The sequence below is a fragment of the Pagrus major genome, chromosome 6, assembly GCF_040436345.1.
Source record: "Pagrus major chromosome 6, Pma_NU_1.0".
NCBI classification, from domain to species: domain Eukaryota; kingdom Metazoa; phylum Chordata; class Actinopteri; order Spariformes; family Sparidae; genus Pagrus; species Pagrus major.
The window spans coordinates 24,127,927-24,142,163 of NC_133220.1; the positions used below are offsets into that span (position 1 = coordinate 24,127,927).

Genomic DNA, 14,237 nt, shown 5'->3' on the forward strand with positions numbered 1-14,237 from the left:
TTACACAGCATGCGAAAGTTCACTTTTGCCCAGTGCACAAATCTGCCATCTGCTACATGAGATCCATTCAAACTTCTCTTGCTCATTTATTCCTCACATATATTTAAATAAACAGGTACGAGTGTCTTACTGTCCACCCTCCTCACTACTGACAGCCTCGTCATGCATTTTAACTAGTGCTAATCCAGGAAGACACATTTCTCAGTTAGTGTAGATAATGTAACACTTATCCAGCTGACATACGTAACACATATTCACAGATAAACACACACACGTCTCGAATGCAGATTATGTATTTATCACACGAACCCTCTTAGCTGCATACTTAGATGCTCCTAATGCTGTTATCACAGAGATGCAGCAGATGCTGCTCACCTCAGGCTGGACAGATACATACAAATTAGAGCTGAGTGACCACTGCTGCTAGAAGAGGCTCAGAATCACACTTAACAGTAACAGATCCTCCATTCGTGTCATTTACAAAATAGGAAGCTCTTTATTAACTCAGTGAGTCACAGACTGTTTGGATAATATTGTGGCAAATGGGTTTTGTAGTGAGGACTGATGAGAGGCTAATGACTGGTGCTGTGAAAGTGGGCAGACAGATGTCAAGATCTTGATGGCTGATCAGGTTACATACTGTATGTCTGACAGGTGTAGAAGAAGGAAGGAGTGAGCAGAGGTATTCAAGGGAGAAAGAGCTTCATAGGTCACAGACACAAGGAGCAAAACGACACCCAGCAAGCTCCCTGCTAGCTGCACACACACAAGCTAACACGCGCTCAGGCCTCACACAGCCTCTTCTCTGGACTCGTGAATCTGACCTTTGCGTCGTCGCAGGGAAATACCCGCGGTGACCTCACATGCTGAGCCACCTCACTGGGAAAATCGCCTCCTGTCTTTCTTGGCGCGAATCAATGGGCTTTATATGATGCAGAAATAGCATGTGTATGGCATGCAAATGGCTGAGGCAACATTTGCATTTCATTCCACTGCATGTGTGTGTTTTTATGTCTGCGTACATGTGCAGATGTTGGTCTATTTATTCTGATTTTTTGCCATTTCCGTGTGTGCACAGATGTACGGACATGCAGTATCTGTTTGTAGATTCCTGTGTGTGTGTGTGTGGGCTCAATTGGCATTGGGATCAGGTATTCTCTTGCTGATTGAGGCTCCGCTGGGAATTTACAAGGATGTGAAGAGGGAAAAGGAAAATGCGGCCCTCGTTGGAAAAATAAATGAGCATCCCTTTAGACGCCACACCAGAATATTCTGCCTGCGGCTCCCGAATGGGGGTTTTACGTCAAGTTTTTCTCACTGGGCAGAGCTGAATCAGAGCATGTGACCAAAACAACAACCCTGTCTATGATATGGTGGTAAAACCCACTTTGTTTGCAGCTTAAATCGTGATCGCGGATGACGTCAATCTTTCAAGCAAGTTCCCTCTCAGATACCAGTCCAGCCTTCTACTCCCCTCCAAAAAAACCTCAACCTCATGTTCTCCTCTGAAAAAGGGGGGTAAGAGTCCAGGCTGGACAGATGGGACTCTCAGGTGCGGAGTGATAAAAATGGACAGACAGCAAACAAAGGCAGGGACCACTCCACATTAACATTAAACACTCTCTCGCACTGTTTTCCAAGGAAAGTGAACAGAGCTGGAGGAGGGAGGGAAGGAGGGAGGGCGACAGGCAGGCAGGCAGATCGGAAGAGAGTGGAAGAGCGGCGGCACGAGAGGGAGATGAGGAGATAAGAGAGATGGAGAGCCAGGAGAGAAGGAGGAAAAGAGAGGGATAAACAAAAGTGAGAGTGGAGGAAGAGAGAGGGAGAGAGACAGAGGCTCAATATGATGAAATGAATGCCAGGGAGAAACAGTTCAGACCCACCAGATGGTTACTATAGCAACCACATCCCCAGTCTCTCTCTCTCTCTCTTTCTCTCACTCTCTCTCTCTCGCTCTCTCTCTCACTCTCTCTCACACTCTCTGTCTCTCTCTCTGCCTAGTTGCTTTGTTGCTGCTTTAAGTCTGTGGAGGGAAACCAACGGCTGAGAGAGACAGCTTTTTACATTTTGGTGCAGTGGCATCGTAAAGCCTCATGATAACCAACTTTACATGCTTGTGTGGCCACTTGCATGATGTTATTTATCGCCTCCCTGGTTGTGTTTTCGACAGCTGATGTGTGTCACAAACGACAAACCGACGTTTGCCTCCTGCAACAGCTTACGTATGTTTATATGCATGGGGTCACGAACAGTTCAAGGAGGAGGCACCAGCAGCAGTCTCTTGTGACCTCAATAAATGCAGAGCTTTACCTTTGACCCCGCCTCCACAGGCACTTGGTCTCGTGCAAACGTGCAGGGTTTGTGTTGCAAAGCGTGCATTGCTGTAAACACCGCAGACAGATTGAGATGCTATAAGCGTTCTCCTCAAGCTCGGCAGCAGTGCACTACAGTTTCATACACAGAATGGGCATCGGATGTCTCCATCGAGATCGTATTCGCCCCTGCAACGAGCAAAACCCCCATTAAAAACACACACGCGCACGCAAGCAATATGCACACTCACAAATGCAGCCTGGCACCACGATTGCACGCGCTGCACACACATTCACAGACACCAACCGGGGAAATATCCAAACTGGGATGCACAACAAAGGGAAGAGCTTGTGGGCCCCCCAGCTAATCTCATGCATGGAGATCATTTTCAAAACAGAACAAAATGGTGGGCCATCTCTCGGTGGCAGAGTGGGTCTCCGCAGGGCCCCCGGGGCGAGATGGCATGTAACTGTGTACGCGTGCCTTCTGAATAAAAGATGCTGACCTAGATGGAAATCCGCCATTGGTCACTTAATTTGTCCTACATGCGTGATTGGCTCGTGCCCAGACACACAATATAGCTTCTGTCCAATCGCCCGGGAGCCGAGGTGGTCGTGTATGTGTGAAAATGTCGCTAAAATGACGCAAACTTCTCTACAGGTTTGCAGAGAAATATTGTCTTTAAGATGAAAAATGATAAATGCAATAATCTGGGAGATAAATTTAAGAATTGATCACGTATATTGTTGATGCATCACACTTGTCCTTCTTCTTGATATTTTACACTGTAAATGTTCTTCTCTCCCAGCCCCTATTTACAAAAAAAGCTTATTTTTCACCTCTGGACCTCTTAATCATGCACAGACTAATAAAGACTAATAAAAGAAAACACGAGATGCATTTTGAGTCTCTCCATCATCAACTAGCATTACACAGCTCACTGATGCAGATTGGATTCATGCAATGTGCCAGCGCCGGACCACGTGGGACTAAACATAGTACATATGTCTGCAGGTCTGTGAGCATGAATGAGCCCGACTGAAAGGGTGTTTTGTATCAACATTGTACTGAGCCCTTCTACATTATTGATATGCAATTTGACTGCCTGCCATTAATAAATTATTAAGGAATTGAAATTTGTTGAGCCGGGGCTTGACAGCCTCGAAGCTCTTTGGCCCCAGTAGATGAATGAACACGGCCGCATGATCGTCAATGACTGTTGAACTCCAAACTGCATGAGCGAATGGAGCCTGCTTAATCTTTTTTTTTCAGGTTTTTCAAAGGACTCAAGGCTATTTAGCCCCCACCTCGTGTTATGTAATAATCCAGCTGTTTATTGAGTGAATCGGTTGGGTTTAGTGAGAGCTGGGGCTCCCCTGGAGAAGGGAGGGAGGCTGGATCCAGATGCTCGTGGTTGCATGGAAAATCTTGGGACTGAAACTGGCTTCAATTCTGGAGGCTCAACATAATTATTCTTACCTTTCCCACACCTTGGTGATTAATACAACCACATAAACTGACCCTTCTGAAACTATCATTCACTTGAAATGTATAGACCCACTCACTATTTAAATACTGACAAACTGGACCACTTACAAATTTCTTTTGGGACATGTTTATCCCAATGGCCTAACATGATGCAATATCTAACCCCTACATCTTATAGTCACTCAAAGACAGAGCAAATACCAATAGAGATCAAAATGTAAAACCATTCTCTTCCATTAATTGTAGCAAAATAAACCACTCAGTAGTTGAGAAGTCCTTCAGCAGCATATGCAGAAAGAGCAGAACTGTAACCAGCTAGGATTTACTGTACGGGATAAGCAGCTGTTGGTCTGATCAGTTCCTGGTTTTGATGGCTAGGCAGTCTTTTTACATTTGACCTGTGTGTATGTTAAACCAGAACCTGGGAATATATTTTCTGAAATGTTAAATTTGTAAGATTTTTGTATTTTTAAGATAGTGGACAGATTTTCAGGAGGCAGAGGTTCAGTCCTTCCTTAACTCCTTAAACACACAGAATGTAATTTCTGTCACTGTGGGTCTCTCATTTCAAACAATGAAAACAAAAGATGTAGTTGGATGACATGTTGTAATGTGGGATCTTGGGAGTTGTTGTCTTCATTGTTAAAAAAACACCACTGCCTGTGAAAATCTATCTGACGTGACTCAGGCAGAAATGTTCATAGATGAGGTCATGTTGTAAAGACAGGCGACCAAATGAAGCGCACCGCTACCTTGAATAAAATTATATATTTCTCTGGGTTTGAACTTTGTTGGAAACATCTGGGATAAGAATAACATCCCCCCTCTTTTATTTCCTCTTGTGTAGCGTTACGGTTGCTAAATCATTATTCCACTTTGTCTGACAGCACCAAGAACTGTGTGCCATGTTTAATTGGAGCTAAATATATCTTATGGAGTGACATATTCAAATACAACACAATATTATGGCTGCACTATTCCATCAAATGGAAATATTTGTTGTCTTGTGTATGACACATTTTCCCCTGACATATTCTGTATATTTGGAAATTTTGGGTTCACTACTAGAATTTGAAATGTTAAGAAATCAAAATAAACACCACTGCTAAAGGGTTTAAACCATATTAAGTAATTTCAGTTCATAACAAAGGCTGAAACGTGTCTCAATTGTCATAAAAAAAATAATAAACAGAAAGATAACACAAACAGTATAATTAAATATATGAAATGTAACATTTCACATTAAAATCTTTAGAAATGACTGGACCTTTGTTGTATATTTTGCTGAGTTGTGTTCTTACGTCATCCCAAATGTTTCCAACAGTGTTTCCACCCAGAGAAATATGTAAATTTTCTCAAGGTAATGCTGCGTTTCTTTTGGTCTCCTGTTGCTATAACTTCTGGGGAAAGATTTGATGATACGTCAGAGAGCCAGGAAGGAAGTCTGCGAATGTGACTAAATGTAATGTGAATAAAACTTGAATAAATCACCTTGTCTGTGAACATTTCTGCCTGAGTCACGTCAGATAGATTGTTAATGGCAATGGTGGCTGTTTAACAATGAAGACAACAACTCCCATGATCCCATGCTATATCACAACCTCATCAAATTACATAATTTATTTTAGTTGATGAAAATATATATAAAATAAAATTGATATGGTAAAGAAAATAAAGGCTCTGTCCTTGGGTGAACAGCATCTGTGAGACCAGGTCGTTATAATCAAAATATTAAATCTGACCGAAACATCAAAGTTCTATGAATAATCTGATCTTTTTGTTGCTGTTGTTGTTGTTTTATTAAACACACAGTAGTTTGTAAAAGAGTCAGGTTTGTAATATAAAGGCTAGAGCTCCGACTCTGACAACAGCAAGCTGTTCCATCCACATTGAAATTCCTCGGTGATGTCCACTCTGCACCATCAGCCTCTCTGGCTAAGCCTCAGGAATACCAACCAGCTGTCAGCCCCTTACTCTCTAACGCTTTCTCCCTCCTTCTTGACATCTCTCATGCCATCTCACTTTCTCTCTCTTTCTCTGCATGCCCTCTCTTGTTGATAGAAAACAAGTGCTGCATCACCATTTTAATTCTGGCGTGGGCGTGCAGGTTCTGTTTCTTTTCTCTTTTTTTATTCATGCTATAGATGCATGGAGCACAGAGTGAGGGATCAGGGGTTTGAATCTTAATGACTTCTACCAGAAGAAAGTGGGGAGAAGAGGTCTGGGGAGAATCCGCCCTTAATCTCCCTCTCTCCCCCTCGGCTTGTCTCTCCCTCACCTATGGACCCGTGCATGCCGCTTGTCTGTGTTTACAGGATTTGTCTCCCTTTGATTCTGATTAATTAGCCGACGGTGGACAACCCAGAACCTGAGTGCTGCCATGTTAAAGACAGAGAGGACAAGACAGAGGAGACAGACTCCTGCTGCTGCAGAGTTTTACATGTGGTGTTACTGTCACTGCACAGTAGCATCACAGCCAGCACTCATACTGGAACCATGTTGGTAGCCATATTGAGGCATATATTTAATAGAGGCAGCAATGTGTGTGTGACAGTTACACATTTCAATGTCATTATTCAGACAATTAGGTGAGATGAGGCAGGTATGCCCAATGGCAGGTAAACAAAGTTTTTTTTCACAGTTTGGTGTGGAAGAACTTGATTGGCCTACACAGAGACCTTAACACTTTTGGGACGAACTATAATGCCAACTGAGCTCCAAGCCTTATCGCCCAGCATCAGTGGCTCCTTCTCTAATAGCACCATATTAATGTATTAGTTATATGACTCCAACTAATGATTATTTTTTAATATCAATTAAAGTACAGATTATTTTCTCGATTAATTATTTTGTCTGTACATGTCAGAAAATGCCTGTTTAATTTTTCCATAGTGCACTTGGTGATGTCTTCAGATGTCTTGATTTTGTCCAACAAAACTCAAAGATAATCCGTTTACTTGCATCAAATTCTCACAAGTGAGAAGCTGGAGCCAGAAAATGTTTTTGATTTTATCTTGTAAATAACTAAAATGATTAATTGATACATTTTTCCACACAATATTCACCTAACTCAGTTGCTCTCAGCTCCATGGAGCATTTTAGGGCCTTTTGGGTCATTGTTTTGGTTTTTTGGCCCACAACTTGACTGTTAAGTTCACTCAAACTAATACCATTTTTACATTTATGTATATGCAGGCTTTTTAAATGTTGGTAATCATGCAAAAAACTCTCACATTGCGAGTAGACGTGTTTACCTCCCCCCTTTTTTTGTGTGTGTGTCACGCCCATCATCACAAATGTGCCAGAAGAACAGGGAACAGCAGAAAGCAGCAGATCATATTTTCAGAATTCATCCAGAAGACATTAAATTTAAAAAAAAATCTTAGTCGATAACACTGAATATTTTTTTCAAGAGCTGATAAGACATCTCGCCTCTTTCTCATTTCTGTTGAGTTGCACACGCACCGATCAGCTTGTAAGGACCTGACAAGGTGACAAGAAACCACTGACAATGTAATGGTGGTTACTCTTTTAATATATTTTTCTTCAGTCCTTTATTTTCTTTTAACTCAGAGATGTAGGTGTTGTGAGTGGGTTTATGTGTTGAGTGTGAAAAGCTTTTTAACATAGTGCAGCACTTAGCTGTTGAAGCAATATATAAGTAGAGGCCAGGAGAATATATATATGTATATATATATATAGAAAGAAAAGAGAAGCAAACAAAAGAAAAGGAAACAGAAAACGGAAAACTTATTAATGCTGCTTGCCATGTTTCCTGACTTTCTAGGCTGGCAATTTTGCACCTGTCCACCAGTCGTCCCTACAGTGTCCCCACCTGTCCACCAGTCACCTGTCTGCACAGCTGCTCCTCAGCCCCATTATGTACAGTATAGAGGACAGCCAGCGTCCACTTTCTCCCAGATCGTCTGTTGCTGAGTTGTCTAAGCCTGAACCTTTCAATCAGTTCTCCCTGTCTGTACTTGTTATGCCTTCATCCCAGCCTGTTGTCTGTCTGCCTCGGATCTCTCATTGAAAAGATTGCCTTCTCTTTGCCGGGTGTAAGCCTTTCATGTGCCCAAGTAAAACTGTTTCTACCACACTTTTCCTGCCTCTGTAGTCTGCATTTGGCTACATGGCTTGTACTGGAGTGTGATATCTAACCTTATATCTAATCTGAACCATCTGGTGTGGTTGGCCATCACAAAGTATGGACAAAAAAGGTCCATATTTACATTTTATTAATTCACTAATTGTCTCTTCCTGTTTGTATTTTCAGGGGCGTTCAGACTACAATGAAGCAGTCAGGCACACCTGGCCACTGGTGAACTGCTTGTTCACCGTTTCACAGTTCAAACCGGCCTCGAGGCATCCTATGAATGATTGAATGAACGACTGAATGCATTTTTTATTTTTGTGTCATTCATTGAAATGGACCATCACACATGGGATTACATGGCACATGGTAAGACCACATAGAGCCAAAGACTTCCGACGGTTGACATTCAGGCTCCAGAGACAAATAAATAATAACTCCAAACCACATAGTTTGCATGTTCAAAAAAAGAAACAAAAGATGAGAAAACAGAACAGAGACATACAATATAAAAGCGAGTCCATCTTCTTTAATTAAGAGTCTCCCAACAAAAACAATCAATCAATCAACAGTCATCAATACCGACATAGAAGGGACTCAAAGGTTTAGATTTCACTCAAACGACTCCTCTTATTCCGCCTGTAATCTCATCTAACAACGTTTTTTATTGCATAAGTTTTTATTTTTAACTGGAGGCAGATCATCTTTAAACCAGAGGACTCAGGTTCGGGCTCGGAAGTGTTACTGTTTAAATGTATGGAGAGTATCAGAAAGTTTATACAGTTCACTGCCTACATAAACTGTGACACACTGTATATTTATGAGCATGGAGTAGTGTTCGAGCGATCTTACGTTATGTATTCGTGGGCTGAGTGTTTACCTTTCTTCAGGTTGTTCACACACAAAACCAATTTCTTCTGCGACCACTCTACTTTGATATCCTCTCTGTCATATTCAACGCTTGAAATGAGTCCTAATGTGGCAATACAAAGTCCTTCTCTCTGTCTCTTCCAAATTCTCTGGAGACCTCAAGCCTTACTTTTACTCTTTCAGTTGCCATGGATACCTCCAGCAAGGCTGCTGATTGGAGGCAACAATAAACTCAGCTCTTTCAAGCCTTTGACAAATGTGTCTCCAAACTGACGATCTAAGACACTCTCACACGCTGACGAGCACACACTGTACATGTAGATAAACTGGGAGTGATGCACATGTGGAGCGGCGTTGACCGTTGGATGACAGCGGAACAGAGATCAATGTAATCTCCTCCAGCACAATCCAAAGCCACTGTCATCATCTATCTATCTATCTATCCCAGTGGAACAGGGGAAATGTGTGAAATCAATTCTGCATTCATTTAAGGAGCAGTCAGCCACAGCAGTCTGGCTCCAGAGGTGACCCCGAGTGCTCCTGCGTGGTCCTCAGTGGAGGCCAGCTCTGGTTAATAGCCTGGTTTCCACTCAAGCACCAAACTGGGATAACTAGGCTGCGGCACTATTCCTAACTGTGCCGACACAGTTCAAGTGTCATGACTGATAGATTCATCTGTTTCAGATGAAGAGAACAACTCTCAGTTCTGCACTGCGCACTTAAAGGAATAGTTGAAAGTTTGGAAAATGTGAATTTGCTTTCTAGCGCAGACTTAAATGAGAAGATGGATGCTTCTCTCATGAATGTATTGTAAATATGAAGCTACTGCCACTAGGCAGATAGCTTAGCTTAGCATAAACAGTGAAGACAAGGGGAACCAGCTAGCCCACTAAAATCTGCCTACCAGCACCTCTAAGGCTCACTAATGTCATGTCTTATTAGTTTAATCCAAAGAAAGTATAAGACAGTGACGGAATTTAACTAAGTACATTTTCAAGTACTGTACACTTTTGAAGTACTTTTCTTGAGTAGTTCCATTTTCTGCTTCTTTATACTTCCACTCTATACATTTTGGAGGTAATTATTGTACTTCTACTCCACTATATTTACTTGATAGCTTAAGTTACTTGTTACATTGCAGATTACACGCTGCATCAGAGCCAAAAACATTTTAAAATTGATTTATTTTTTGGCAATAGGATGAAAAGAACACTCATTCAGAAAAATGCTGGTTATTGACTTGTTACTGACTGACTTTTGGTTACTTCTTACATGACTGCCAACAGGTTGTAGAAACTTCAAGGAGGAAAAAGAACAAACAACTTTTTACACCTCAAGGATAGCTGTGTCCCCCAGTTTTCAGTCTTTGTCCGAAGCTAAGATGCCACTGCCTTTAACATCTTATCTTTTGTGCAGACATAAGAAGGGCATCAGGGCTTCTCATCTGACTCACGGCGAGAATGGCGAGTACGCATATTTTCCGTAGTCTTACTTGTTCTTTAACATAACATTAACCTTAACCTTATTCTAAACCAAGCCCCAATCCTAAAGTTGAATGATTTACATTGTGGGAACTTGCATTTTTGTCCCAAAAAGGCAGACGAGTTCCCACATGTGTTTGTGTAAACAGATTAATGTCCCCACTACGTAATACATACTCTCACATAAACAAACATTCACATACACTAAACCAGCCATAAATCCTGCTCTTCTATAGAAAGATAGGGATCACTGTCTTAAAGTGTCTTTTACAAATATCTCAGGCTCCTCCATAACATTTTTAAAAAAGATTCATTCAGTGGCTCATTTTTGCTTCAATACACATTTGGTAAACCTAGTTTTCTGATTTCTATCATTAAAACTTTTACATATGGTTAATAATTATATGCTGATTTGTTGTTGGACTTAAAAGTTGAAGTGGTGAAAAATGCAGTTCAAAAACTGCAGTGATTTGCACTTTCAAAGGGAGTTTTTCCTCACAGGATCCCGTCTCTCTCACTCAGCTCTGGATGTTACTGTTTAATGATGATGATACACTGGTTGCATCACAGGAATTCATTCATGCTTCTGAGTTTCTGTATTTGGCGGTCATTATATTTGGGATTCTCCCCCCTCATTATTTCAATAAGGCTTTCACTGATGTAGTCGTTCTAAAACAGCCTTTACATCAACGATTATTTTCTTTTGTGAAAACATGACCCCAAAATGTTGACAGTGAACTCAGCATAAGTAAGATGTTCATCACAGTGTGACTCAGTGGGATGCACAGAGATGAAGTCAGGGGAGATGATGAAACCAAGCTTTTATTTATTCATTTTTATTTTAACTGCAGGAAGTTGGCCTATAAGCTACTTGACTGAATGATGTTTATAATTTTAAGAGCAAAAACTAATTGGATTATAGCTTGAAGAGAAAGTCAATGTTCCTACATCTACAGCACATTCAAATGTATTTGGGAAAATGCATGGTGTCAGTATGATATCAGCTAAAATTGTATACAGGTATTTGAACTAGATTTTGACGCATGGCCCCTAGACAAGGGCCCTAGGTAAAATTGCAGCAGCCCTAACCAATCCAGTTTATATTGCATGTTAGTAGGGCATGCCATCACACAAATCTGCAATAAATCAAATTTCTATTGCCACATTGTAAAATTGTAATCTTTAAGCCATCAAGGCTCTGGCGCCTTGGAGCAGTTCCCCTTGTTTCCTGGTCGGTAATCCAAAATTACTTGTTTTCTTTCCTTGTATACATATAAATAAACAGACCTGCATCATCGTTGCTGTCAGTTTGTGCGTGCGTGTGTGTGTGTGTGTGTGTGTGTGTTGTTTGCACAGGAAGGCTGAGTTTATGCAGAACAATTTGGCGCCACCCACAGGCTCAGCAGAGTAGTGCTTCCTGACATTCAACAGTGGAACTGTTATCGTTCGGCACTTGCTTTCTACCCGGACTTGTGAGCGGTTGCACAGGTGCCCAGAATCGTTTCGGCACGCCATTGTGGTGAATAGTTACTTTCACATTACTGACTCCTCACTCCGAGCTTGCTTTCCTAGTTGAGTTATCCTCAGTGAAATAACAAAAGAAGAAACTGTCCCACAATGGCTACGGACTCCTGGGCCCAGGCGGTGGACGAGCAAGAAGCCGCGGCGGAATCGGTAAACCTTAACTTACGCAACACGAGCTAACGTGTTGTTAGCTTGTTTAAATGATGCATTGGCCTGTTCTGCCAACCTGTAAAGGTAGATTAGCTGCTCAGCCTTGTTTCTTACAGTTGTACCTGTTCAACGACATCGCTGTCAGTGAGTGAATAGGCTCCCGTGGCCGTCTGTCTTCAGTCACAACATGAACTTAAATACGAAACTACCGGGTGGCCTCGAGCTGTCGTGAGAGCTAAGTTAACTAGCTTCAGCTCAGACGCTGCGTGCTCATTCGGCTACTAGCATTAGCAGTTAGCTGGCTAGCAAGCAAGTGATGCAAGAGGCTCTAAAATAGCGATACTGACAAATAAAGTCTCATGACTCAGTCTGAGTTCGTGTCTGCCATCATGTGTTATCACGGCAGGTATAAACTGGGGCTAGCCCTGACTTAAAAATGTTTTTTATAGATATTTATTCAGACTAACAACTCTGTAAACTTTCTCTTCTTTCAGATCGGTAGCCTTCAGCTAAACGAGAAATCAGAGGAAAATGGTAAGTTTGTAAATTATACAAGTCAGAAAACTGGTCATACAAAAAAATGTTTTGGATGTAAACACAAGTTTCATTTTTGATATTGCAGGAACGACAGCAAATGCGACAGACTCCAGCACTGCAGCTGCAAAGTCAGAAGCTGAGGGGAAAAACAAGACGAACGCAGATGAAGACGACAAAGGTATGCAGTTCATTAATTACACGTCCGTAAGATATCCATCCTCTGGTGACGCTGCCTGACACTCTCGATTGTCATTGTTTGTCTCGCTCATTGAAACATATCTTTCTTTTTTTCTTCAGAGGACAAAGCGGCACAGTCGTTGCTAAACAAGCTGATACGAAATAATCTCGTCAACAACACTAATCAGGTGGAAGTTCTTCAGAAGGATCCCAGCTCTCCGCTCTACTCAGTCAAGTCTTTTGAGGAGCTGCGACTGTAAGTGGATCTCCTACTTGTCCACTCATCTCTGTTGTTGTCTGACAATATTGTGGCTGCCTCACGCATTCATTTTTAATAAGCTGTCAATCAGTTTTTGTATTTGACACATGCATGTAGTCAGAAAAGATGTTCCCATCAAGACCCAGACTATAATTATACCTGCACTAGGACATTCTAATTTTTTGTTTTAATGTTTGATATTTTAATCGACGACATCTCTGTTTCTATATTCTCCTGTGTGCAGCAAACCACAGCTGCTTCAGGGCGTGTACGCCATGGGTTTCAATCGGCCATCCAAAATCCAGGAGACTGCCTTACCTATGATGCTGGCCGAACCGTGAGTATACTTTGCCCTGTATAGAAATGTTATGTAGTCTTCTAGCAAAACATTATGTCTTTGGAGGCTCACTGAAATCTCTCACCCCAAATAGTTTCTATATAACTTTGAAATCAATTTAATCACACCTTTTTTTAGGTAAAAAGGGTTTATTAGTTATAGTAAACTAATGTCACCTTTCTTTTACTTCCTTTGCTTGGGATCTAATTATACCTTACTTTTAGTCCACAGAATCTGATTGCCCAGTCGCAGTCAGGAACAGGAAAAACAGCTGCCTTTGTCCTCGCCATGCTCAGTCATGTAGATCCCAACAACAAATATCCTCAGGTTGGTTTCACTTTTGTTGCTCTTCTAAAAAAATCTCAAATTGAAATTTTGGTACGTGAAATGCTGCTCGGCAAATCTCTGGCCTCCTTTTACCCGTCTCTTGCAATAATTATTATCCTTGATAACCTTTGCTTAATGTCAAGAGCTTTTATCGACTCATAAAATCTTTTTTCCCCCCTATTTCATCTCTCTCTCCATCAGTGCCTGTGCGTGTCACCAACATATGAGCTGGCACTTCAGACTGGCAAGGTAATCGAGCAGATGGGCCAACACTACCCAGAGGTCAGATTAGTCTACGCCATCAGAGGAAACAAATGTAAGGCTTATCTGCTCTCTACAATGCTACATCGACACTCTTATATAGATAATAAAAATGTTTTATTCATAATTACTTGTTAGTTACTAGATTAAATTTAGTCTTGTTTTTGAATGGTTCTTACTGATGAAAACAAAGGCTGAGAGACGGCCCTGTGTGTTGATGAGTGCTTGTTTCTTGTAAACGTTTCAGTGCAGCGGGGCATGAAGCCGCAGGAACAGATAGTTATTGGCACACCTGGTACCATGCTGGACTGGTGCGGTAAGCTCAAGTTCATCGAACCCAAGAAGATCAAGGTGTTTGTGCTGGACGAGGCTGACGTCATGATTGCCACACAGGGTCACCAGGACCAGAGCATCCGCATC

General features: G+C 41.7%; 1 protein-coding gene across 1 annotated transcript in view; it reads left to right on the forward strand.

The window, feature by feature from the left end:
* Positions 1 to 11,683: 11,683 nt before the first annotated feature.
* Positions 11,684 to 14,237, forward strand: part of LOC140997994 (ATP-dependent RNA helicase DDX19A) — an 8,254-nt gene continuing 5,700 nt past the window's right edge. Inside the window, exons 1-8 of the mRNA XM_073468092.1 lie at positions 11,684 to 11,919; positions 12,414 to 12,453; positions 12,542 to 12,634; positions 12,754 to 12,889; positions 13,137 to 13,229; positions 13,454 to 13,556; positions 13,758 to 13,872; positions 14,065 to 14,237. The exon at positions 14,065 to 14,237 is cut by the window's right edge and continues 5 nt beyond it. Coding sequence (XP_073324193.1) covers positions 11,863 to 11,919; positions 12,414 to 12,453; positions 12,542 to 12,634; positions 12,754 to 12,889; positions 13,137 to 13,229; positions 13,454 to 13,556; positions 13,758 to 13,872; positions 14,065 to 14,237 — 810 coding nt within the window. The 5' untranslated portion in view covers positions 11,684 to 11,862. The remainder of the gene's footprint in view (positions 11,920 to 12,413; positions 12,454 to 12,541; positions 12,635 to 12,753; positions 12,890 to 13,136; positions 13,230 to 13,453; positions 13,557 to 13,757; positions 13,873 to 14,064) is intronic.